Source organism: Elaeis guineensis, chromosome 4 (genome assembly GCF_000442705.2).
Source record: "Elaeis guineensis isolate ETL-2024a chromosome 4, EG11, whole genome shotgun sequence".
Classification (NCBI taxonomy): domain Eukaryota; kingdom Viridiplantae; phylum Streptophyta; class Magnoliopsida; order Arecales; family Arecaceae; genus Elaeis; species Elaeis guineensis.
In genome coordinates, this window is record NC_025996.2 from 26,009,205 (window position 1) to 26,035,818 (window position 26,614).

At 35.6% G+C, this 26,614-nt stretch overlaps 1 protein-coding gene across 3 annotated transcripts; it reads left to right on the top strand.

Moving 5' to 3' along the window:
- The first annotated feature begins 17,559 nt into the window (after window positions 1-17,559).
- On the top strand, window positions 17,560-26,429 carry LOC105043244 (cadmium/zinc-transporting ATPase HMA2). Of its 3 annotated transcripts, none has more exons than XM_029264033.2 (11): window positions 17,560-17,788; window positions 20,060-20,492; window positions 20,569-20,829; window positions 20,956-21,053; window positions 21,161-21,416; window positions 21,513-21,650; window positions 24,247-24,574; window positions 24,682-24,884; window positions 24,994-25,121; window positions 25,256-25,324; window positions 25,426-26,429. In XM_029264033.2, the coding sequence occupies exons 2-11, from the start codon at window positions 20,288-20,290 to the stop codon at window positions 26,068-26,070; spliced, it is 2,331 nt and encodes a 776-aa protein (XP_029119866.1). In that variant the 5' UTR covers window positions 17,560-17,788; window positions 20,060-20,287; the 3' UTR covers window positions 26,071-26,429. The 3 variants fall into 3 exon arrangements, with proteins under 3 accessions (XP_029119866.1, XP_010919017.1, XP_010919016.1); XM_010920715.3 differs by having other exon boundaries at window positions 20,265-20,492; XM_010920714.4 differs by lacking the exon at window positions 17,560-17,788 and adding an exon at window positions 18,894-19,497 and having other exon boundaries at window positions 20,265-20,492.
- Window positions 26,430-26,614: the final 185 nt, after the last annotated feature.

Sequence of the window (26,614 nt, forward strand, 5' to 3'; positions counted from 1 at the left end):
GAGCTCCTACAAGAGCCGGACTCCGTCCGAACTTCTACATCGGATGGATCTCAGACGAACTTCTACAACAGACGGGCTCCACCAGCCGGATCTCTACTCCGAACTTCTATTGCAAGCGGACTTCATCCGAGCTTCTATAATAAGAAGTCTCCATCTGAGCTTCCATGGCAACTGGTCTTCGTCCGAGCTTCTACAGTAAGCAGCCTCCTTCCGGACTCCTACAAGAACCAAACTCCGTCCAAACTTCTACAATAGAATTGAATTCCAGACTCCTCCAGCAGTCAACCTTCCACAGTGTCCTCAAGACTCCTCCAGCGGACGAACTTCCACAACGCCTTTCAAACTCCACTATCGGTTGACCTTCTGCTGGATTCCCCGTGAAATCGGACCTCTCCAGCGGACAGTCTTCAAACGAACTTCTACATCAGATAAATTTCAGATGGACTTCTCTAACAATCGGACTCCTGCCGGATTTCTCCAACAGAAGGTTTCTGCCCGAGCTTCTACGGCAGATGACTTTGGTCTACAGCATCAACGCCTAAGGCACCCAACAACAGCCCATCAGCAACCTCGAAAACATCCGAGCTTCTCTCAGATTGCTGAGATAGAGAGCTATTCCGCTCCACCAGATGTCCCAACTGAGCTTCAGTCGTCCGGCCCGAACTCTCTGGCAAGTCGCGACAACGGACATCACTCCACTCTCTGTAACAAACTCCACGTGGCCCCACCACTCTCTGACAAGTCGTGACAACGGACACCACTCCACTCTCTATAACAAACTCCATGTGGCCCCACCACTCTCTGGCAAGTCGCGACAACGAACACCACTTCACTCTCTATAACAAACTCCACGTGGCCCCGAACGACCCACTGACACCACTACTCTCCGTAACAAACTCCGCATGGCCCCGAACGGTCCACTATCAGGCAGTTACAGACATCGCTGTCAATCAGTTATGCTCTTCCGTCTATAAAAGAGACCCCAGATACGTTCTTCTCTAAGCTCAAAATTCTATCTTAAAATTCTGCTAAAATTCCATTCGAGTGCTCCATTTCTGTTGAGGCAGAGTACTGACTTGAGCGTCGGAGGGTCTTGCCGGAGCACCCCCAACTCCGATTTAAATTTCTCTTGCAGGTCCCGGCGGTGGCCGCGATCCCCTCGACTCCAGCTTCTCCGGCGTCGGCGGAATTCTGCACTAACACAGATAAAGTATAATTATTCAAATAGATATAAGTGGATTAGGGAAGATCCGCACAGATGTATATTTAGTACCATATCGATTATTCACTGAGGAGATCTGGATATTTATATATGGCCAAGTAATCCAAATAATACCTTCTAACTAGTTTTTTTAGATGAGATAATAAATTTTTACAAATAATATCAGAATGGATCCAACCCATAACTTATATGGACTGAGGGATATTGTAGAATGGATTTATTGGACTGACAATGAGCCGATCGTGATGTTTATGAATGGATGTATGAATTTGGACTCTTGGTTTGATCAAAATATTAAGATTTAAAAAATATATATATGTGAAGATCTGTGTACACATATATTTAATTTTATATTGATTATTTATTAAAAAAACTTATATATTGATATAAAATTAAAAAATTTAAATAATATTTTTTAATTAGTATTTTTTATTAAAGTTTTAGATTGTTACCAAATTTCTCCCATAGTTCTTTCTATGAAAAAAATTAAGAAATGTGGCAAAGGATTTGGCATTGTCCAGCTGTAGAGTTTTAGAAATACACCTAGGAATCTCATGTTGTATGGCAACGATGCTAACAGCAAAATATTAATATTTTTCTCCAAAACAACGATGTTAGTGGCACGCGCAGATGACGATGTACAAAAGGCAAGGGTCGACAACTTTTTTTGTCCACTTCATAGGAGTGCTTTATTTAATTAATTTTAAAAAATAATTATTTATAAAAATAATTTAATATTTAATTTATTTATTGGATTGATACAAAAGGATGAAATGTCATTTTGAATGGCATTTTATCATCGCCACATCACCTATCTTTTTCTCCATTTTCTACGTAGATGACGTCAAAAAAAATAAAATAAAATAAAAAATACCGTTTGAAATGGTATTTTTAAAAACTCATTCCAAATGACATTTTTAAAAACATCATATTATTTGACGATTTTAATTTTTTCTAAAAAATAAAAAAATAAAAATTTTAATTTTAAATTTATAAAAAATTTAAAATTATAATTTTGATAAAAATAAAAATTATCATTTCAAATTAGTATCCCCATTTCAAATTATTTTTTTAAAAAAATATCTGAAAAAAATTGTTGCAAAAAAAATTAAAAATATCATAAAAAAGAAATGAAAAAAATTGAAATTATAATTCTAAATTTTAAGAAAATAAAAATTTTAATTTTAATTCAAATAAAAATCATCATTTCAAATTACAATCTCCTTTTCAAATTAAATTTTTTTAAAAAAATATCATAAAAAAATGAGAAAAAATAAAAATTATAATTTTGAATGAATTTTAAAAAAAAAATTCAAATTTTAATTCAAATAAAAAAGATAATTTCAAATTATTTTCTCTATTTAAAAATAATTTTTAAAAAAATATCAAAAAAATCTTAAAAAAATTAAAAATATCATAAAAAAGAAAAAATGAGAAAAAAATAAAAATTATAATTTTAAATTTAAAAAATAAAAATTTTAATTTTAATTCAAATAAAAAACATCATTTCAAATTACTTTTCACATTTTAAATTAATTTTAAAAAATATTCAAAAAAATAAAAAAATAAAAGTGCCATAAAAAAATTAAAAATTTAAAAAAATAAAAAAATTATAATTTTAAATTTAAAAAGAAAAAAATAATTTTAATTAAAATAAAAGACATCATTTCAAATTACTTTCTCTATTTCAAATTAATTTATTTAAAAAATATTCCAAACAAATGAAAAAAATATCTAAAATTTTTTTATAAAAACAAAAAAATGATAAAAATGGAAAAAAGTAAAAATTATCATTTTAAATTATAAAAAAATAAAATTTTAATTTGAATTCAAGAAAAATAAAAGAAGAAATGCCATAAAAAATAAAAAAAGGAAAAAATATGAAAAAAATAAAAATTGTAAATTAAATTTTTTAAAAAATAAAAATTTTAACTTTAATTCAAATAAAAAATGTCATTTTAAATTATTTTCCCCATTTCAAATTATTTTTTAAAAAAAAATTGAAAAAAGGAAAAAAATTGGTGTAAAAAAATAAAAATACCATAAAAAAGAAAAAAGGGAAAAGAATTGAATTGAAAAAAATAAAAATTATAATTCTAATTCAAAAATAAAGATTATAATTTTAAATTTAAAAAAATAAAAATTTTAATTTTAATTCAAATAAAAAATGGTAAAAAAATAAAAATTATAATTATAAATAAAAAAAATTAACTTTAATTTAAATAAAAAATTATCATTTCAAATTACTATCTCCATTTTAAATTAATTTTATTTATTAAAAAATTACATAAAAATAACTAAAAAAATAAAAAAAATTAATAAAACCATAAAAAAAGAAAAAAAGAAAAAAAGAATAGAAGAAAATGCCAAAGGGAAAATGCCATTCCCTTTGGCATTTTTGAAGCATAAAATCCAAAAAAAAAAAATCCTCTCTTCTTCTTCTCCGACATTTTCTCCTCTCCAACGACACGGCGGTGAGCTCCCGGCGGCGGTGAGCTCCCTCCTCTCTCTTTCCTCTTCCTCTCTCTCTCCCTCTTCTCTTCCTCTTCCTCTCTCTCTCCCTCTTTTTCCTTGGCCACCGGTGACAGAGGGCCGACGGCGAGCCCGCGCGCCATGACGACGGCCCCCCGCGGTGGGCCCTGGCCCTCCCCTTCCCTTGGCCGGCCCCTTCCTCTCCTCTCCTCTCTCCTCTCCTCTTCCTCTCTCTCTCTCTTTTTCCTTGGCCGCCAGCGACAGACGACCGGCGGCAGGCCCGCGTGCCCTGACGGCGGCCCCGACAGCGGCCCCCTGCAGCGGGCCTCGGCCCTTCCCTTCCCTTGGCCGACCCCCTCTTCTCTCCCTCTTCTCTCCCTCTTCCTCTCTCTCTCTCTCCCTCTTTTTCCTTGGCCGAAGGTGATAGACGACCGGTGGCAGGTCTGCGTGCCCCGACGGCGGCCCCGACGGCAAGCAACGGCCCTCCCTTTCCTTTGGCCGACCCCCTCTTCTCTCCCTCTTCCTCTCTCCCTCTCCCTCTTCTCTCCCTTTTCCTCTCTCTCTCTCTTTTTTCTTGGTCGCCGGCGACAGAGAGCCGACGGCGGGCCCGCGCGCCCCGGTGGCGGCCTCGATGGTGGCTTCCCGCAGCGGACCCCGGCAGCTGCCCCTCGGCGGCGGCTCCGCGGTGGCCCGCCAGCGATGGGCCGCGGCGAGCCCCAGCGGCGGCCCCCCAGCGGCGGCCCGCGGTACCAGGCCCGTGTGGCCTTGCGGCGCCCTTCTATTTCGATCCGCGACTGCGGGCCCCGATGACAGACTGTGATGGCGGGCCCTATCGGGCCACGACGACGGCCGGCCCTGCGGGGGCCCGCCGCTCTCGGGGCCTGGCGACCCCCTGGTGGCGGCCCCGCGGTGGCCCTCCGATGGCCGGCCCGTGCGGCCCTGCAGCACCTTTCTATTTCGATCTTTTTAATTTTTATTTTTATCTCATTATTTTTTATTTTTTATTTTTATCTCATTAGATTCAGATTTATTTTAAAATTTGATTCGATCATAATTTAAAAATTTTAAAATATATTATATTTCAAAAAATGTAGACTTGTCAGTTGACCAATGTAGGATATTCTCGATATCCATATAAAATATATAGTTGATTATATATTTTTGTACGAGTACCGTAAAATATATACATTGGTCAATTGATTGTCCAGTTTGGACAGTTTGAGAATTGCATTTAATTCTATAGATAATTGCATTATTCGAATGATATGCGGAGGGTTTGAGAGAAATTTCGGACAGTATTTTTCTTTAGTTCTCCTCACATATTTTCAGTCGTGTGGGGAGAACTAAAGAGAAATGCTATCAAAATTTCTTTCGGTTCTTTTGCGTATCGTTTGATTAATGTAATTAACCTATAGAATTAATGCAATTTCTAAATGGGATAGGATCTATCTATACCTATTTGTTGATGATATGATGCATTTATCATGTAAATCTTTTGAAATGATAAAATAATTAGTAATACTAAATATTTTGATTTTGATTTTGTCATAGATTTCTCTGAGAAAATGGCCAATACTCGAGTTCGTGTACTATTATATTATGATGGCATGATACAGAATGATGAAACTGGTATACAGTACAGTCACCTGCAAATCAGATGATTAGAGTATTTTCATCATTATCACATCAAAAATTATTGGACCGTTTATACAGCAGTATTCCTGTAAACAAAGAAAAATATGAAATAAAATTGTAATGAAAATCTCTAATCTGTCGGAATAGTTAATGCAAAGCAATTATATCTTAGTTCCAATTGATGACGATGAAGATGTCGAAGAAATGCTGACATTTCTTTTGAAATATTCAGAATATCGATTTTTAGAATTATATATTGAAAAGAAAGATGTACCGAGCTTTGGATACTATAGTCGGCTTTTAACTCAAGCGGACAATAATGTTGGACCTTCCTCACCTTTCGTAACTCCTATGGTGCAAACCGATAGTGTTGAGGCCGTATTTGCAGAACAATATTTCACTACTGCCGGTCCTAGTTGTCCAATTATTCAGAGTCCTATGGTGACTTCTCCTGTGTCTTCTGCTATGGTGACTTCTCCTTTGCTAGAAGTAGTGGTAAGTGCGGGAGACGACACTCATATAGAGAACGATGACTGGATAGTTGGTGGAATAAATTCTGATAATCTAGGCTTTGAGTTAGATGAAAGTAGAGATAAAAGCTATTGGATGGATGAGGACAGTAGCAGTAATGATGATGATGATGAAGAAGATGAGAGTGATGATGAAGATGTTCAGGCTAATATTAATGTGGGAGAACCTCAACCTCGTTTGCATGAACCCCCATAATTTTTTAACGATATAAATTTAGATGATGGTGGTTGTGTTAGTGTTGGTCGAAGATTGAACTCTAACTATCAGTTTTGGGACTCTTCGATGACTGAATTTTTTAAAGGTCTAATATTTGAGAGTAAAGATTATGTAAGGAGAGCTGTTGATCTTTATCACATTATCAAGCATCGGACATACAATGTAGTTCAGTCGCATTTGAAATTATGGTCCGTACGATGCGCATCATCAGATAATATTCAAAATTATAAATAGAGGCTTTGTGCTGCATTGTTGAAAAAATATGGATATTTTCAAATCACAAAATATGAGGATCCTCACACTTGTTTGTTTACGGGGTTGAGTGAGACCACAAACATGTCAGTGGAAGGATGATTGGTATACTAGTCCGATATATTGTTGAGAAAGATCATGGTGTTAAAGTTGAAGCTTTTGTGGCAACCGTTAATGATCAATTTCAATATACAGTGTCATACAGGAAAGCATGATGTGAAAAGCAGAAGGCATTGGATGATATTTATGGAGAATGGGAGCCATCTTATGCTAAATTATCCTATTATATGGCTACACTTCAACATGCAAATTCTGGTACAGTTATTTCATGAAATTTTTTTCAAACTGTGAATTCCAATATCCGAGTTTTAAATTATATTTTCTGGACTTTCAAACCATCTATCCAGGGTTTTACGCACTGTCGTCCTGTAATCAGCATTGATGGCACGTATTTATATGAAAATTTAAAGGTAAGATGTTAATTGCAACAGGAATTGATGCAGAGAATGGGATATTTTCATTAGCATATGCAATTGTGGATGAGGAGACGACTGTAAGTTGGAGTTGGTTTCTTTTCCAGCTCAGGACACATATCGTCAAAGATAGAAATGGAATATGTTTAATTTCTGCCAGACATCCAGATATATTAAATGCCATCGCAGATGAGTCTATTGGATGGAGTCCACCACGTGCCTATCATCGATACTGCTTAAGACATATCTGCAGTAATTTCAATACTCATTTTAAAAATGTGCAGCTAGAAAGAGCAGTATGGCAAGCAGGAAGCACTCATCAAGTTCACAAGTTCAACTTTATCATGGGTAGGATCAGAACAGTGAATGAAGAGGCTTGGAGCTGGTTGTCCAAGATAGAAAAGGAGAAGTAGACGTTGGCACATGATGATGGCCTGCGTTATAGTGTCTTAACTACAAATTTGTCGGAGGTTTTTAACAGTATTTTACGAGGAGCTAGAAATATGTCAATTACAGCTTGTGTTCAAATGATATTTTATCGTCTTGTAAAATACTTCAATACGAGGCATGCCCAAGCCTTGAGATATGTAGAGGAGAATCCAATTAATTTTTTTTCTCCTCATGTTGCAATTAAGATTGCTGAAGATCAAGTTAAAGCTAACCAGCACCGAGTAACAGCATTCAACCTTCAAAGAGGTATATATGAAGTGCTTACGAGGAAGCAAGCGCAGGGTTACGAGATGGAGAAAATTTTCATACTGTTACTTTATCTGAAAGAAAATATTCTTGTGGAAAGTGGAGCATATACAAATATCCATGTTCATACGTTTTAGCTGTGTCAAAAAATTGCTGTATATTTTAGTGATTTTGTGGATGATGCATATACAATTACAGCATATATGAATACTTGGAGCGGTGACTTTAATCTATTACCACATGAAGATTATTGAATGCATATGCGTATGTTCAAATGTATTCCTGATCATCATCGTTTGAGACCCAAGCAGAAAGGTAGACCAAAGTCAACAAGACCACGAAACGAGATGGATGATAGGCAAATAAGAAGTAAGAACCACTGTGGCATTTGTAAGGAACAGGATCATGACCGCCGCCGCTATCCTAAGATACTTCAACATACTACAACTTCAAGCAGTGGAAGAAATTAAAGGCTCCGAAGATATATTTTTGTCATTGTTTTATGTATTTCTGTGAGATTGTATTTGAATATATGTGTTTAATATCCTGAGGTGAACTGAATTTTGTGTTTAAGTTGTATTGTGTGACAATATTATGTTTAAAATATATTCTCATAAAATGAATGGCTATCATATTTCTTATTTTTTAATATACTTGTGATAATATCATTATTTTAGATTCATTAGCATATTATGGCTTACGATCCACGGTATCCCAATCTTCGAGACAGCAGTATTCTTACATTGCAGGAGCACCATCGATCACAGACTATTTTAGATGGTGGCGTAAGCATTTCAATCCTATTTACTATTTAAATTTTTTTTGAAAAGTCATATACATTATCTAATTATTATATTTTATTGCAGGAGCCCAGACACCTTCGTCTACGACGATCCGATGCTAACTTTTGGAGAACAGAGGACATCCCACATAGAGTGCTGGATTATTTATGATATCTTATATTTTATGGAGTATATCGGATTGGTCGTATACAGATGGATGTTGGTCTTATTACTACTTTATTTGAGAGATGGCGTCCAGAGACACACATATTTCATGTTTCATTTGGTGAGGCGACCATCACTTTACACGATGTCAGCATCCTTACTGGACTACCAGTTGATGGCGATCCAGTTATCGGAGTTGATCCCACGCTTACCATTCCGGAGTGGCCAGCTTTGTGCTTGCGATTGCTAGGGTTTGAGCTCAACGTATATTTTTTCTATCATTCACGACTCAGGATTGAGTGTTTGGATGATCGTTATCGACATTTTAATATTACGGATGATGCACCAAAGGAGATGGTGCAGCAGTATATTAGGGGTCAGGTACTGCGATTGTTAGGTGGTGTCCTGTTACCCGATACTTCATCGAATAAGATGAAGTTGATATTTTTGCCATTATTAGAGGATTTAGACTTCGCTCATAAACTCAGTTGGGGCAGTGCAATACCCGCTTGCCTGTACAGAGCTATGTGTCGGGATTCTTATGCTGATCAGAGCGAGATTGGTAGTTATTTTGTATTATTACATGTATGTGAATTAAAAAATTTTATTTTTAATATTCAATTATATTTCAAATATTGGGTATATCATGTATGATTTTTTTGAAATTTACAGATTTGGGTATGGGAGCGTATGCCGACTATCAGTCCATTACGACGACAGTTGCTCGAGATACCATCAGAGCAGCATGATCCTGATGTTCTATTCAGACTAGACGGATCATTGGGATATAGATATAAAAATATTATTTTTTTTATTTAAAACTTACTATTTTGAATTCGATAAAAGTTATTTAACATAAGTAGATTGTGAAACAGATGGAACATTGCATTCAATGTTCATCACATATCGATGAGAGTGGCACGAATTTATAGGTGCCAGTTGGATACATTAGTTAATACATATAGACGGATAAATTTTAAATTTTTTACAAATATCATTTTACAGTATTCATAATCTATTAAAATTTTAGCTTACTATTTTTTTTATTTTAACTCTATCAATTTTTGTGGGAGCTATATACAGATGAGATATTGGCTATATTGCCGCAGATGTGTACAGTTAGACATAACATATGGACTGCTAAGGTGACACTTATTTGTTTTAATATGGTAGAGTGGCATCTTTCCAATTGTGTCCTGCGGCAGTTTGATCAAATTCAGGGTATCCCAGAGCAGTTTGATACCAGCCAGAGACTTCATCGTATTGATCGACGAGGGAGAGCTCGTATTGACTAACGTATCAGACATGCAGAGTACATCGATATTTGGGATGCACATCGAGATCATATTGTTCATGGTGATCCTATTTTGAGAGGCTGTTCATATACCGATGACTACATGGCTTGATTTTTTAGCATTACAGTGCGAGTTATTGGACAGCCTCGGTATGCAGTTCTTGGATACGAGGGTGAGAGTTCTGCTGTGTGTCTTTTGGTAAGACTACGAAAATTAGTTTATGTTGTTTGTGTTATATTTTTTTTTATATTTTACAGTATATTTACTGTTTTATTTTTATTTTGTAGACTGATTCTATGTCGGATCTTGTGTTGGATGCTCGTCGTGCTTTCTCTACGACTGATAAGGACGAACGGATTCGGATACTACGTGAGATAAAAAGAACAAGTTTCAAAACATTGGTGGCGATTGATGTTGATCCACATAGCTGTGCGCCTTGGTATAGAGTAGCCGATGCATCAGATATGAGATATACGCCGTCATCATATGTTCCACATATGCCATCACCGCATATTTCACAGATGTCATCACTAGATGCTGCACAGATGCCATCACCTTTTGATCCACAGATGGCAGTACCTTCTTCTTCCTACATCCTCCAGATGACATCTCCGGATACCAGTTGGCCACATGAGTATGATACTTTCTTTTCAGACCCATCCGTGTATCCAGATGAGAAGGTTGAGCGGGTCGCTCAGTCCGTAGATGATCCGACAGTATCAGTTATTCCTAAGCAGCATGACCAACAGACCTCCTCCACTGATATAGGGGAGGAGCCATCACAGCAGGAGCAGGAGCAGCCGTTGAGGACCTTTCTGAGAAGATCCAAGCGACCACGGGCACCACGACATCCTTGTGGGACTTAGTCTTTTTTAGATTTGTACTTAGTATTTTTGAAATTTTATTGTACTATTTTTGTACGCTTGATATTTTTATTCTATTTAATATTATTAATTATTAATTTTATTTTATATAATTTAATTTCAAGCGATCAGATATTATGCTTTGTGGATATAGTTACACGTACTCTAATGTGTCTCAGAACATTAAGAGAGAAAAAGTTATGCTAAAAGGGCTATAAAAATTATAATGTAAATAATAATAATATATCAGATAATTTAATTATGAGACGAATCAGACCACACTGGTACATCTCGATCTGGTACGAGTACGAACAGCTACGTACGGTGCGGTATGAGAAAAAATATTAATTAATTTAAAATAAAAAAATAATTTAAAATGATATTTTTTATTTAAATTAAAATTAAAATTTTATTTTTTTAAATTCAAAATTATAATTTTTATTTTTTTCTCATTTTTTTATCATTTTTATGATATTTTTTATTTTTTTAATTTTTTAAGATTTTTTGGGATATTTTTAAAAAAAATAATTTTAAATAGAAAAATAATTTGAATTTATATTTTTATTTGAATTAACATTTGAATTTTTATTTTTTTCTCATTTTTTACTTCTTTGTTTGGAATATTTTTAAAAAAATAATTTAAAATGGGAAAAATAATTTGAAATGGTATTTTTTATTTTAATTAAAATTAAAAATTTTATTTTTTAAATTAAAAAATTATAATTATAATTTTTTTCTTATTTTTTAAATATTTTTCTTTTTTATGGTATTTTTTTAATTTTTTATTTTTTAACATATTTTTTTAAAAAAATTAATTTGAAATGGAGAAAGTAATTTAAAATGATGGTTTTTATTCAAAATTAAAATTATTTTTTTTTCTTATGATATTTTTTATTTTTTTAAATTTTTAAGGTTTTTTTTAAAAATATAATTTTAAATGGATAAAATAATTTAAAATTATCTTTTTTATTTGAATTAAAATTAAAATTTTTATTCTTTAAAATTCATTCAAAATTATAATTTTTATTTTTTTCTCATTTTTTTCTTCTTTTATGATATTTTTTTTAAAAAATTAATTTGAAAAGGAGATTGTCATTTGAAATGATGATTTTTATTTGAATTAAAATTAAAATTTTTTTTTAAATTTATAATTATAATTTTTATTTTTTTTCAATATTTTTATGGTATTTTTAATTTTTTTTATACCAATTTTTTTTAGATATTTTTTTAAAAAAATAATTTGAAATGGGGATACTAATTTTAAATGATAATTTTTATTTTTATCAAAATTAAAATTTTTATTTTTTTATAAATTTAAAATTTTTATTTTTATTTTTTTTATATATTTTTTTAAAAAAATTAAAATCGTCAAATAATATGGTATTTTTAAAAACGCCATTTGGAATGACATTTTTAAAAACATCATTTCAAATGACGTTTTTTAAAATATCATATTATTTGATATTTTTTATTTTTTATTTTTATTGTTTTTGATATCGTCTACGTAGAAAATAGAGGATGAGGTGGTGATGATAAAATACCATTCAAAATAATATTTTATTATTTTTATATCAATCAAATAAATAAATTAAAAATTATATAATTTATATAAATAATTTTTTTTATATTAGTTAGGAAAAGCACTCCATTCTATCGTCAAAGATTTTTTTTTGGCGAACAAGACGATAATTAATGCATGCTATTTATTTCATCAAAGACTTTTTTGAAAACAGGAAGATAATTAATGCATGCTATTTATTTCATCAAAGACCTTTTTGTCGGAACAAGAAGATAATTAATGCATGCTATTTGTTTCAATGGTCCCAAAAAGCCCAAAATAAAGGTTACAATGATATTCCACCGCTCAAGGCGAATGAACAACAGCATAACAGTTCTTTCTGAACATTTGGATCCTGTAGCTCCTAGTGACTAGTAAAAACAAAAAAAATTAAAAATCCAAAAAAAATAAAAAATACTAACAACCCCCCAAATCACGGCGTCCAATTAAGCATATCGTAATAAATATGAGCAACCCTTTGTACACCACATCTGATATTAAAAAAATATATTATTTTATTTGATTAAATTACATAATCATCATTTTCCAACACATATTTAATATCTATAAATTTATTTTTTTTAATTTTAAATAATAAAAATATTTTTTTAAAAAAATTATAACATTTCATGGCTATATTGTGACATCCTGCAATCAAATAATAATTTCATGCATACATAAAGAGAAGAACATTTTCGTCATTTAAAAATTTTATAAATTTTCAATAATAAAAATATTCTTCTCTCTTTATATTTTTGGAAAAAAAAATTATAACATCCTATATATAAGAAGTTATAATTTGACTATAGGATGTTATAATATGACAATAGAATATCATAATTTTTCAAAAAAAAATATTTTTTAATTCAAAATTTTAAATAAAAAATAGAACTATAGACATTAAATTACTATTAAATATGCGTTGAAAAGCGATGACTATTTGCTCCAATATGATTGGATGATATGTCTTATAGCAATTTTATTGCACCGTACGCAATAGATGTGCAAAGATTTTCTCTAACAAGTATTCTTTTTCACAAGATCATCATCCTCAATCTACATAGAACGATCTGTAATCTCCAGATGCATCGGCATCTCTCTCTCACACTTTTTTTTTTTTAATTAAAAAGAAACATTCATCATCCTTGTTTACCTTCCAGATCTCAAAATAAGTTGGGAAGAAGTTCAATTGCTGGGCTCATTAAGAGTGGTGTTACTCTTTGTAACTATCACCAAGAAAGTAACATGAAAGAAAAGCCAAACCTATAGTTCAGACCAAGCTCATGGGGTGATGACCTAACCCTAGTCCAATTTTATAGTGTTACACATGTTCGGACAAGCAAACCTGTCATCGCTGCATCTGGAAATGCTTTGGACATCTTGCAGCCTGAATGGAGTTAACCTAGGCCGGACCTGATCCAAAACTTTGACCAGCATGGATACGAGTCATGGCAAAAATTTTGACTCTTCTGTAGAATTGAGTCTCCGACCTATGACAAATTTTAGCCTGATTTGTCATATTCAATCTAAGCTACCTGGCTCAAGTTCAGAAGCTTCAGGCATTAGATTGATCAGAAAAGGATGTAGTTAATTTTATTATCTATATTTGGCGACACAAGAGCCAACTCTAGCCTTTGCACCAGCAACAATGCAACATGAGACACCATCAAGTCTACAGCAATCGTTGGTCTGTTTTAATTGGACCCAGCCAAAATTTGCAAAAAAAAAAAAAAGAAGAAAGAAAGAAAGAAAGAAAAACTCAGGAGAGTGGCCTTTCTACATAACCAACCATACAAGTCTCTTCTTGATCTGCCACAAGACCCCAAGATCCATATCCTGTTTGTGCCTTGGTGAACAATGACAAGCCAAGTAGCAGACAAGAGCATTTAGGTACATAAACCTCCTCTGTTGAACAATTTGAAGCATCTCCTCTTCAATCAGTTAGACTGCCGCTCACATGGCCTTCCAACCCCCACTGCCATCAGTTCTCCATCTAATGGTTGTCGCCAAATGCAACGTCCACCATCTTCCTCCATTGTAAAAGGACAGTACCATGTAGCATTCCAGACACAACACGGTATAACAGGCCCAAGAGAGCTAAGAAGGAAAATTATTGATTAGGACTATTATACTATATATATTTTAAATTATTTTAAAAAAAATTATCATATAATTTATTATTGAAAAAAATGTCCGCTGCTATCCAAGTTTTGTTGGAAATTTTGAATGAAAAAAAAATTCACTCTAACCATTGGCCGATGACTTTTACAATGAAAAAAATTTATCTTTTTTTAGATGATATAATATTTTTTTATTAAATAGTTCAAGATATATATGATAAAATAATTTTAATCAATAATTTTTCAGTTGAGAGAGGGACTATCATGCTTCCTTATGCTGATACTTTTGAAAGATAGTCCAGAATGAAAGGCCAAATCTCAGGATAAGAGAAACTAAGTGGTCCCATCTTATTAGGGTCATAAGGAAAAAAAAAAGTGGTCCCATTTTACAAGAATCCCATACTCTTTCATCTTCAAGGTCTGATGATTGGAACCGTTTCACAGCATGTGAGAATCGGTCCCTTTGGATCTAGTTCACCCTTTGCCAACTTCATCAGAACTGTAAAAAAAAAAAAGACGTAAGGAGGGAAGAAGATGACTTTGATTGCAACAGGGAGATCTCGTTCCCTACTAATCTTTGGCCACAGGAGAGGATAAGGATTAGGGTGTTCCGATAAGATTCATACATCGATAGGGAGCATATTGGGTTGATTATGCTGGTAGAATCCGATCTTATCCGAAGGGGATTAATCTCTCCTAACCCTTTCCATCCTCTTTTATATAAACCCCCCCCCCCACCTTTCGATTGAAACCATCAAACCCTCACCGAAATCTCTCTTCCTTCTTCCCCATTTTCGGCAATTACAATGTCATCATGCCGAGCATCGTGACCTCCCTAGAAACCCTAACTTTTCTCCATAGAAATCCTGATGTATCTCTTCGAGTGTAAGATCCGTTAGACTACTGCCACTACCGCCTTCCCTGATAAGCTTCTTTTCCTTTCCTTTTCGGCCCTAGGGTAGAACCCTTTTCTCTTTTCTTTTTGGATGCCTAGTCACTGCTGATCGAGTTCTCACCTAGGCATTGCTGTGCTGTCGTCATCAATCGATCCAACTATCTCACTATTAAACCCCATCCTCCGATTATCTCCTTTGTCATCCCAAGAGAGGTTGTGGGCTTCGATTTAGAAGAAAAAAGGAAGAGGGAGAGAAGGACCCAACTTTTAGTAAATCTAACCAAACCCAATTCAATTGGGTCTGGGTCAAACCGAGCCATATAGATCAGACTCAGAAAATCTAGACCTAGACCCGAATCAGATTGAAAGCCTTCCCGATTATTTCAATTTTTTTGAAATTGAAGGCTAATAAAATTTATTATTTTGTGGTGTTAGAGCCTTTATCATCGGAGAACATCGGATCTAGAGATCGGATTGGAGAGATCATAGAATTTTGAATCTGATCAATAGATAATTTTTCTTTTGTCTCTCGATTTATTTTTATATACATATTTATGTGTTTAAAACTTAAATTATTATATAAAATATTTAAAAATTATTGAAGTTAGAAATTATATATTTATTTATGAAAAGTAATTTAAAAAAGTTGGATCATTATCATTTTGCATGATACAAATTTTTGAAAAAAAATAATTTCTTGTATTACTTTGCATGATCTCTGGAAAGAAAATTATATATGTTCATCAATGCATGAAATTTTGAATAAAAATTATTTTATTATTTTTAATTATATGAAAATTGAGTTGATACTGTTATAAAAATAAGTATGATTATTTATAAAAAATTGATTGTGAAAAAATTATGAAAAAAACTCTCTAGTTGAATTATGATCTGAGTCTAGCCAATGGATTGATTGTTGGCCATACGTCAGAAATGTTTTCTCCTGGGTCTAGCCAGTCGGGGCTAATTGCTAGCAGAGTTAGTCCTTTTGAGCCTAGTCAGTCGGAGCTGATCGCTGGCACATGCTGATGCATCGTGAATTTCCTATTTTAGACTAATCTCTTTATCTTATCACGAGGCAAATCGTGGCTGTGTAAATTAGAGCTAGTTTTCTCCGGATACATGTCGAATGATCGGATATTCTATACTTTAGGGGCTAGCCTTTCTAATTAAACCAATTGGCTCCGTTTCTATAGCTCTTTAATAAAATCATTTCAAATTGAAATGAATCGGCCATCTTAGTGGGGACTAATACCAAGTTGGATTGAGATCTCAAAACTATTTTAACAGATGATATATTGCACACTAATAAAAAAGAGCAACATACGCTGGAGTCTTGGTAAATGTTTAAGAAACATGATAGCAACCAGCATGCGCAATGCACATTTAAGGGGTTCTCTAAAAGTAATTTTTAATTTTTTTTTAATTATTTTAAACAACGATACCAAACACTTGTCTTAAAATATTTTTTTAACATTACAGAAGTACCTTTTTCAAGCAATTCCAAATCACACCTCAATGGACGAGAGAAAAACAATGAGAGCCTGATTGAAAGGGATAAAGTAACATGGGAGCTTTACAAAAAGGACGAGGTTCGATGTGATTGGAAAGGAGCACAGTGCAAACTAATGATGAGAAAGTGGGGTAAAAAAGGTATTTTCAAGATAAATAGAAGTGTATCACAGAATTAAAATTGATAAATGAAATCAAAAAATATTTCTTGATTTTATAATGGTCATTTTTTCTATAAGAAATCGTCATTTTTATTTAATATATATGTATTCAAATTTTTGTAAAATATAATAACTGGAGATTGTTTACCATTCCTAAACATTTATTTGAATATTCAATACCTAAATGACTAATTCAAAATGATAAATAATTTATTTGTGAATATTGATCAATTTTGATATCATATTGGCCCATACAATGATTTATCTTGATTGGGATAATATTGGCGGTAATGCTGATTGCAATCTATAACTAGATAACAATCCTATGAAGCTACAACCTCGTCGGTTTCATTCTAAACGAAGTGGAAGGAAGAAGAAGTTTTCGATTTCAAATTAGTTTAAAATTTTTGGGAGGGACAAAATGCTAAACAATTTCATATATCCCTTCTCTCTTTTTTTTTTGGGTGAGGAATAACCCTCTGCCTTGTTTGGGAAAATATTGGAGCTAAGCTGGAGCAATGTTTCATCTTGGCTCATAACAGCATGCGCCATCTCCCTGGCAGAGCTGCTCAATTCCCGGGCGACCCGCCCGAGTCTGGCGGTTGTATGTCTAAAAGTCAAACCCGTCCATTAAATGGCCCAGTATTTAAACTTTAAATTAGTAAATATACTATATCTTATATATGTAACTCTCCGAGTCGCCGGTAGTCTCCACTTTTTTTTCATCGGGATTAGGAAAGGAAGAAGGCGGCGGCGGAGCCTCTTGGGTTTCTCCTCCTCGCCACCCACCCCACCAGGTTGCGCATCAGTCCACAAGTGAGGCCATCGGCTCAATCCGACAACGGCGACAAGGCTCCTCGTTTCCTCCCGTCTCGACGGTCTCGTCTCCTCACCAGTCCAGCCTTCGGCGAAAAGATCCTGCCCGCCACCATACCTCGGGGTCAGTTGATTACTGTCTTCCTCCCGAATTTTCTCTTTTTTGTATTATTTTTTGGACGCGTTTACTCTAGAGAGAAGAGTTCGTTTGCAAGGTCCGAAACAACCGATCACAAGCCCTTTTTATGAGGTGTAACTGGCCGGTTGAAAATTATATTCGCAGAGATGGAGATCTCTCTTCCTTTGCTATGGAGATGGGGGGATGGGTAATCTAGCTTTTAGTTAACTTGTTATCGATGAGATAAACCAGATATGGTGCTTTTATGAAGCTCGAGGCCTAGCTCCTGTTAAGTAGCGTGCTCGGGCTTGAAAAACTTTTTGTGGTATCCTGAGATAAGCCCGGCCCAAATCCAGCCCGGCCTGTCTCATAGACGGGTCAACCGCAATTTCATATATTTAAAATATCAGGCTGTTTAATATGGATCCCAATAAATTAAAAAAAAAAAAAATTTTATGCACCGCAGATGGTATAATACCGTACACACTGTTTATAGTAATTAATTTCTATGCGGAGTCGGAAAAAAAAAAAAAATCACCACGAGTGGGACGTGCAGTTCTGCACCACCTGCGGTGCACCAAAAATTTTTCACTAAAAAATCTGAAAATTTCAAATGATACGATATACTGAAATATCGTGGCCGTCTGCTTGCTCCTCCAACTTGTGCTTTAGATATCTCTGCCGGACCTCGAGCTGAGCATTAATAGGGAGCTAATGGCGTGCCGGGTTGGGGTATTGGTCGATGACCGACTTGGTTGAGGGGTGACCAAAGGAGAAGGGTTTGTTGTCGAGGGAGAGTGCGATAATAACGGTCTAAGCACCACAGAGGATAGCGAGCTCTTCGACCTTTTCTGAATATCCCTTGGCGGTGCTTGGTGAAACAAACATGGAGTACTTCCTTGTTCTTGATCTTCTGCATGGAGAGACTCTTGCCCCAAGAGCAAGCACCACGTTAAAACAGAAATTGGGAAAAAAAAAAAAAAGTTGATTATAAGTATTCATATAGTACCTATGAATAATTAAAAAAAAAAATTAATTAAAATAATAATGAAAAAAAATATAATACTAACCTTCTCAATTACTTCGCTCAGATTGCAGGAAAAAGAGATAATTTTTTTCGATCTACCACTACCTTCGGTTGTCACGATGCAAAACTGAAGTTCGACATTTTTTATATGCAGATGAAAATAAATAAGAACCCAATCACTAAAAACTAATTTTAGTGCTTAAAAAACTAATTTTCCTTTTTGTATGTGCATGGATTTCTTTTATTTGAATATTATTTAATTAATTTTCTTTTTCCTACAACTAAAAACCCAATTTCCTTGCGTGCATTTTTTGTGCATGCATGCAATTTTTTTGTGCATAAGCAGGTAAAGAATTCCATTCCGGGTATATACATTTAAGACATTACAAAGAAAAAATATATAAAGAGAGAAGATATGTTTGCCAAAAAAGCAAGATTCTCTCTGCCATAAACATCTACCGTAAAAGGTTCCTAACCCTAGGTCGAAAAAGAGCTAATTAGGTTAGATTGTTCGCTACTTTCTTTTCCATCTCGTCGCCGGAAAGGAGAAGATAAGAGAGAGAGAGAGAGAGAGCAGAGTGCTTCTATCTCTCTCCATGCGTACCACAAGGAAAACAGGTTGTCCATCTCTCGCCGAAACGCTCGGATTTTAAGGAATCGTTCCATTCTGAGAGCGAATACCTTAATGGTAAGATTCAGTCAAACCACCAGTAACTCTATTAACTTCTCAAATTTTGCATTGCCTCCACTTGTCTATGTTCAGCAGGGATTATATAATACTGATAGAACTATGCTTTGAAGAATACAAATACGATGTAATACAGTCTATATTTTAGTTTTAAACTGCGAAGATGTGTCAGCCATTGACTGGTTCGAGAGACCAAAGGCTAAGCAGTTGAATGATCTGATATCACCCATGGAGTTCAACTTGTAGCTTTTCTTTGGAATTCAATCTTGGATTACCGTTAGTTCAGGAGATGTTTCTGAATTGGCGTATATCCTGTTCTTCAGAGAATAATGCATAAAAGTAATAAGGCAGAAATTGAATCCCAGTTCCGTTACAAATAGGATAGAATTATGATATAAAATGGAAGCATGTGATATGATGTATCGGGAGAAGCTATCTAATTAGGGTAACCGGTCCTCCATGAAATAATATAAAAATATTCCCTCAACTTTATTCCTTCAACATTTTGCTTGCCATTAGCATCTCATTCGCACTAAACATTTAACCGGAGCATTCGATATAGATGGTTGTCACAGATCACCATGTCATGCTTAGTGTTCACCCAAATCCGATAGGATCTTATCACTAGATTTCAGAGGGCAGAGGAAATGTCATCTCAAACCAAAAGATCTTGATTGTTCAAAGGGTTGTAAAGGAGACTGCTATACCTGGAGCAGGCTTGTTGGATTGCATCTCTTGGTACTAAATTCTTGAGTTTGGTGTGACAGTTGCCAGTGTCACAAAAAAGAAAATGACAGATGACATCGAGGCCAAACTCCCATCTGCCATGCAGAAGACCACCTTCACAGTGTTGGGCATCTGCTGTGGTTCAGAGGCAGCACTAGTACATAAGATATTGAATCCTCTTGAAGGAATTGAGAATGTCTCAGTCAATGTCTTGGCGAAAACTACAACTGTTATCCATGATCCATCTGAAATTTCAGCTTCTCAAATAGGTAGAAACTTAACTCTACTTTTTTCTTTATGCTATTCATATCATTCATAACAATGCTAATTTCCCTCTCCACATAGTCAATGCTCTTAACAAGGCTAAGCTGAAAGCTGGAATTCGGGAGCTTGGGCAAGTCAAGACCAGAAAGCAATCATGGCCAAATGCAAACGTAATAGCCTCGGGAGTGCTTCTCCTTGTGGCCATGTTCAGCTACATCTACCAACCACTGATATGGGTTTCACTGGCATCGATTGCTATTGGAATTCCAGGCATCCTGCGACGCGGCATAGCTGCTCTAGGCCGCTGTATGTTAGATATTAATGTCCTCATGGTGATTGCGGGTATCTTCTTCTTTTATCTGTTTCCTTAGCTCAACTTTTCCCCACAATGTATCATCAAAAGAACTGCATCTCACTTGATATTTATGCCATCATCTGGCAGAATTAGTTAGTCTAATTCTGATGCAGTGTTTGGTGCTGTCGGACTTGGAGATTACCTGGAGGGAGCCTCAGTAGTTTTCCTCTTCGCATTTGCACAGTGGCTGGAAGCAAAGTCAAGTGACAAGGTCAAGAATAATAATATACTGAAATATGTCATTTGTTTATGAAAGCTTTTGCAAATTAAAATTTTATACATAGCAAACTACTGATGGTTCCAACTTTACTCTTCCAGGCCCAAGCTTCATTGGAGTCACTAATGAATTTGGCACCCCGTACGGCAGTTATTGCAGAGACTGGTGAGACACTCGATGTGAAAGATATTAGAATCAATACACTTGTTTCAGTCAAAGCAGGAGAACGTGTGCCTGTTGATGGGGTTGTGGTGACTGGAGGAAGCACCATAGATGAAAGTAGTTTGACTGGAGAGTTCATGCCAGTGGATAAGGAAGTTGGTTCAAAGGTATGGGCTGGATCAGTAGTCCTAACAGGTGGGTTGCGTATGTTGTCATTTACTTGTTCCTTGAATTTATAAACCTTTGAGATTATGCATGTTATGACTAAATGGTAGGCACTATATCTTGCAGGGTTCATTAATGTGGCAACAAAGGCATTGGAAGAGGACTCTGCTGTTGCTAGAATGGTGAAGCTCGTGGAGGATGCTCAGAGTCAACGTTCAAACATAGAAGCGTTCATAGAAAAATTTGCCAAGTATTATACACCAGGTATGGCCAATTATCTGTCCTATTCTTGATCAAATTTTAGTGTAACTTCAGTAGAAGCCGAGCAAGTTCAGGACTGAAATTTTAATAGGGGACTTAAAGCTTATTTCTATGCATGAGGAAGGTCTTTGACTAATGACAATAAACCTCAAGGGCAAGATCATATGATAAACATTGCTCAACTTATTCACCACACCATCAAAGACTGAGAATTTTGAAAATTTTTGACAATGCATCATGAATCTTGTTTAATTGCACCTCTTTTTAGCACCATCGATGTCAAACCCACCATAGACCATGTGCTGGCCTCTGTAGAAGCTCCATGCCCTATATCTAGAACTTCAATATACTTAGTGTGCTAAAAAAAAAATATCTTCTAACTGATACTAGGTTGTGACAAGTACCAGTCCAAGTCTGTGGCAAATCCTTAGGTCATCAAAGCCTAAAGCCAATCTTGTTGCCTTTCTTTTAGCAGCACAAAAGTAATTAAATGAACCCCATTGTATGCAGAAGCAAACATTACAACTAAAACTCATTTATTGATTGGCAAGCACAGCATGATGTTGTATGTAGATGCAGAAAACAATTAAAAATTCAGCAGCCAATGCAAGGATGTACATTCGAACTTACATTGTTACCACAAAAGAAGCTAAAAAGTCTGTGACTTGTTTCAGATGTGATGAAACCAGTCTATTTTTAGCAATATTTCTACATCAGGATTACAATTGCTGGTAATATTGAAGAAGAGAAAGCCAAACTAAATCAAGAAAATCAAACCTATATGAGGAAAAGGGTAACATAGAGGAGGAAGTCTTTTTAAACCTAATGTCAGGATAAAATAGCAACAACATTGACATATTTGAACGCATGGTTCGCTATGCCAATATCAGGCTCTGACCAGTTGGCTGGCAATATGGTTCGGTAATCGTTGTGCCCATGTGCCGTTCCGTACTGGGCCTGAACCAACACAGCAGAGAGTGCAGAGGGAGAATGGGAGAGAGGTAGAGGGGGAGAGAGAGAGAGGGTCGTCGAGGCTACTGCGTTGCTGGCAAGCTTAATTTTTTTATTTTGCCACCCTCTTATGCCACCTCTTCTGATCGAAAGAGGGGCTTTAGCTCCTATTTCATTTTTTATTTGGCCATTTTTGGATCAAGTCGGCAATGTGGTTGCTGAATTTATTTAAGTGAAGTTGGGCGGCTTGGGCGGGAGGAGGGCAAAGCCCCTCCTTTGGCTTTCCAGCAGTCTCAACAATGGCGCGGTGTCCCCAGTGGCCCTCTGGAGGCCCTCCACACACCCCCCTCCCCCCGCTCCGGTGCTTTCCTTTCCTCTCTTTCCTTCTCCCTCTCCCCCTTCATCTGTTTCTTGTTTCGATTGCTAGAACTGTCCTAGTCCGCTTTGACATGGCTTGGTACACCCCAAACCGGGTGGTTTGGGATAATTCCGCAATTCTTGTTTGAATGCATGATGTTAGAATTAGCTATTATGTGTTTAAGTGTGCAAAAGAGAATATAGTATATCAATCATCAAGCTCAAGAAGGATTTATTTGTTCCAGAAACCAAACTTGTTGATAATGTAACTTCTGTAAGTTCCATCATTTAAGAGAGGAAATTTGGTGTGCCATATTACTGAAGCAAGAGGATCCTCGTCAAAGTTCAGTCAAAGCTTTGCACATCAGGATGAAATTTGACAGACATCAATCTCTATGCAAGAAAGAAAATTCCGGTCTATTTCCAAGTTTACTGAGAAAAGAGATGGTGAAGACAGTAGGACAGCTATTATTAGGATCTAATACCAGTAATGAAGATAAGCGTGGATCCAATACCAATAAAGAGGATAAGCTTCAAAATACAACTATGATTTTTGCAAGAAAGTTTCTTATGATCACTGTTGGAAACCATCAATCGGTTAAGGGAAAGATATTCATGCTATTAAAGTCAAAGATAGAAACCAATTTCTTAGCATCAAATCATATTCAGTTCCATGTATATCTCATAGCATAACATAGTTAGATCACCTTCATCCTTTCTGTTTCATAGTTTTGCTTTTCAAAATAACTGTTATGATCATATAAAAATAAGAAATGCGACTTCAAGTAGTTCACATGAAAGCCTTTTTTTTTTTGTTGTAACCTTGAACAAGTTATTCTGAGAGGCAATTATGTCAAAAGTTTACGTGGATAGATTAAGTTGGTATCACTAGGTAGTCGGGAAAATCTGTATGTAATACAAAAAAATTTATAAGCAATATGTGATGGAGGAGAAGCTCTTGACAGCCGACGCCTTATGCTAAAGAAATATAAAAACAACTTGAATGAGAATGTTTCCTAGAAGTTCCTGACCTGCATACGCATGCTTCAGATAACCAGCAAGTATACATTAATAAAAAAAAAAACCTCATGCGGCACTCTTTGTAGGCGTTTTTTTTTCTTGTAAGTTTTGTATGCCTCTATATGGAAATTGGATGTATGAGTAATTTGTAAATTAGTTGCAATATTTTCATTGGAATATAGTTTAAAGATAAAGTCTCTCAAAACTACTGCTTGATAAGTATTAGATCTTTTCAGGAATAAGGAATACTAAATTTTTGCCAAACGACCAGGTGTTGTCTTGATAGCTGCAGGAATTGCTGTAGTACCATGGGTACTAAGTTTTCAAGATGTTCACCATTGGATCTATTTATCACTAGTCTTGCTTGTAGTTGCGTGCCCATGTGCGCTGGTGATCTCTACTCCAGTAGCCAAAGTGTGTGGCCTCTCTGCAGCTGCCAAGATGGGTCTTATTATCAAGGGTGGGAATCACTTGGAGGCTTTAGCAAAAATAAAAGCAATAGCATTTGATAAAACTGGAACACTAACAGAAGGAGCCTTCGAGGTTGTGGACATGCAATTGGTGGAACAAAAGATAGATATTAACCACATGTTTTACTGGTAATGTAGAAAATATGGTTTTGCACAGAGATACGAGTTACTGTGATTATTTTTAGTTTTTTTTTTTTTTTTTTCCCACAAAAGAAACTAATATCTAAGATCCTCAGGATTTCGAGTCTGGAGAATCTGTCCAGCCATCCCATAGCAAAAGCTCTAGTAGAATATTCAAGGTCCCATGGTATCCAACCTAGTAGAGAAGTGAAGGAGTTCAGAATAATCCCCGGAGAAGGCATTTCTGGATATGTAGACGATTGCTTAATCCAAATTGGCAATGCACAACTAGCCTTTCGCAATGGATGGCTATCAGAGAGTAATCACACCCTTTATGAAAATCATGCCTCCAAATTTGTGGATGGTGGTTGGTTGCATATATGTTTGAATAAATCCTGAGTCTAAATGCTACTTTTCTATAATCGCAGATGAGTTTTATATCAATGAAGCAGGCATAACAGTCGGATATGTGGGGATGGACAATCACTTCATTGGATACTTTCGCCTTGGAGATCAAGTTCGTGGAGAAGCTGCACAAGCTGTACATGAACTACAGGTACAAACTAGAGAAAAACCTCAAAAAAAAAAGGATACAAACTAGAAAGAAAGACATAGGTGAAAGAAATATATACTTAAGCTGATATGTAACATTCATATCTAGTTATATGTTAATTATTTATTTTGTTCCAGAAACAAGGGATCGAAGTGACTATTCTGACTGGTGACTCAAAAGCAGCAGCAGAACTCATCCAGAAACAAGTATGTAGATGTAAACCACAAAATGGTTGCGGGGAGGGAGGGCGATGGGCTTGACTATAAAGTCCAGTAAAGTAATTTATAGAAATCTTCTTGTGATGCAGATTGGAGAAAATATAAAGGTGGAAGCCAGTTTGGCACCTGAAGATAAGATGAAAAAAATTGCAGAGCTTAAAGAGAAGTGGGGTCTGACAGCGATGGTCGGGGATGGAATCAACGATGCTCCGGCACTCGCAGCAAGTGATGTTGGAATAGCTATGGGTGTTGCAGGATCAGCAGTGGCAACCGAAACTGCAGATGTTGCACTCATGTCAAATGATCTACGGAAGATACCTGAAGCTGTGAAGCTAGCAAAAGCTGCTTTGAGGAAGAATTACCAGAATGTGGCTCTGTCCTTGGCTGTGAAACTACTCTTCTTTGGTTTGGCATTTGGAGGGATGCCTTCTCTTTGGGCTGCTGTGGTGGCTGACATGGGCACTTGCCTTGTGGTTATCTTCAATAGCATGCTCTTACTACAGAAGGATAAGAAAGGAGGAAGCAGTACTTTTGACAAAGCCTCAGAACAGCTGTATATCAGGGTTGAACCTGGGTTGGACTCCGGATGCAATAGAACCCTTCAGGGGAACTTGGAAGGGTTGCATGAACCCTTGCTGCCACCAAAGGAAAAAGAAGAAAAGGAGGAGCGTCCACGTTCATGTTGCAAGGGTTGCTGTGGAGGAGCAAAAGGAAAAGAAGCTGATTTTAAGTGATGAAGATGAAAGCAGTGATCTGTAACATGAATTATTTGGTTAAGACAGAACTTTAATCTCTCTTAGCTCTGCAACTGCTTTGGAAGGTTAGGAGCAAGGGCAGAGTAGTGAAACGATGATGATAGGATATAAATCTGAATTAGGGCCTTTTCGGCTATTCCAACGGGATAGAGCCGAAATCCAATAGGATTTATAGGTTGGGCCGTCCATTTAAGCATGGTCCATATCAACCACATTTCGTCCAGCCAAATCTTGGGGGAAGAAAAAATTCTGCAGCTTGAAGGCTGGGATTTGGGATGGATTTGTACATGCTTGTAGAAAGTGCAATCTAGATGGGCCAACAGGCCTGAATCTTGTTAGATTTCGATCTAATCCTATTAGAATACCCAAAATATGTCTTATTTCCATATATATACATATTTAAAAGATTTTTTTTTTCTTTCTAAAAAGAGAACAATTTTCTTGGGGTTCTAAGATACATAATTTATAGCAGCAGTTACTATAAATCACAAGATACGTGTATAAGCAAATCAAATTAGGGTCA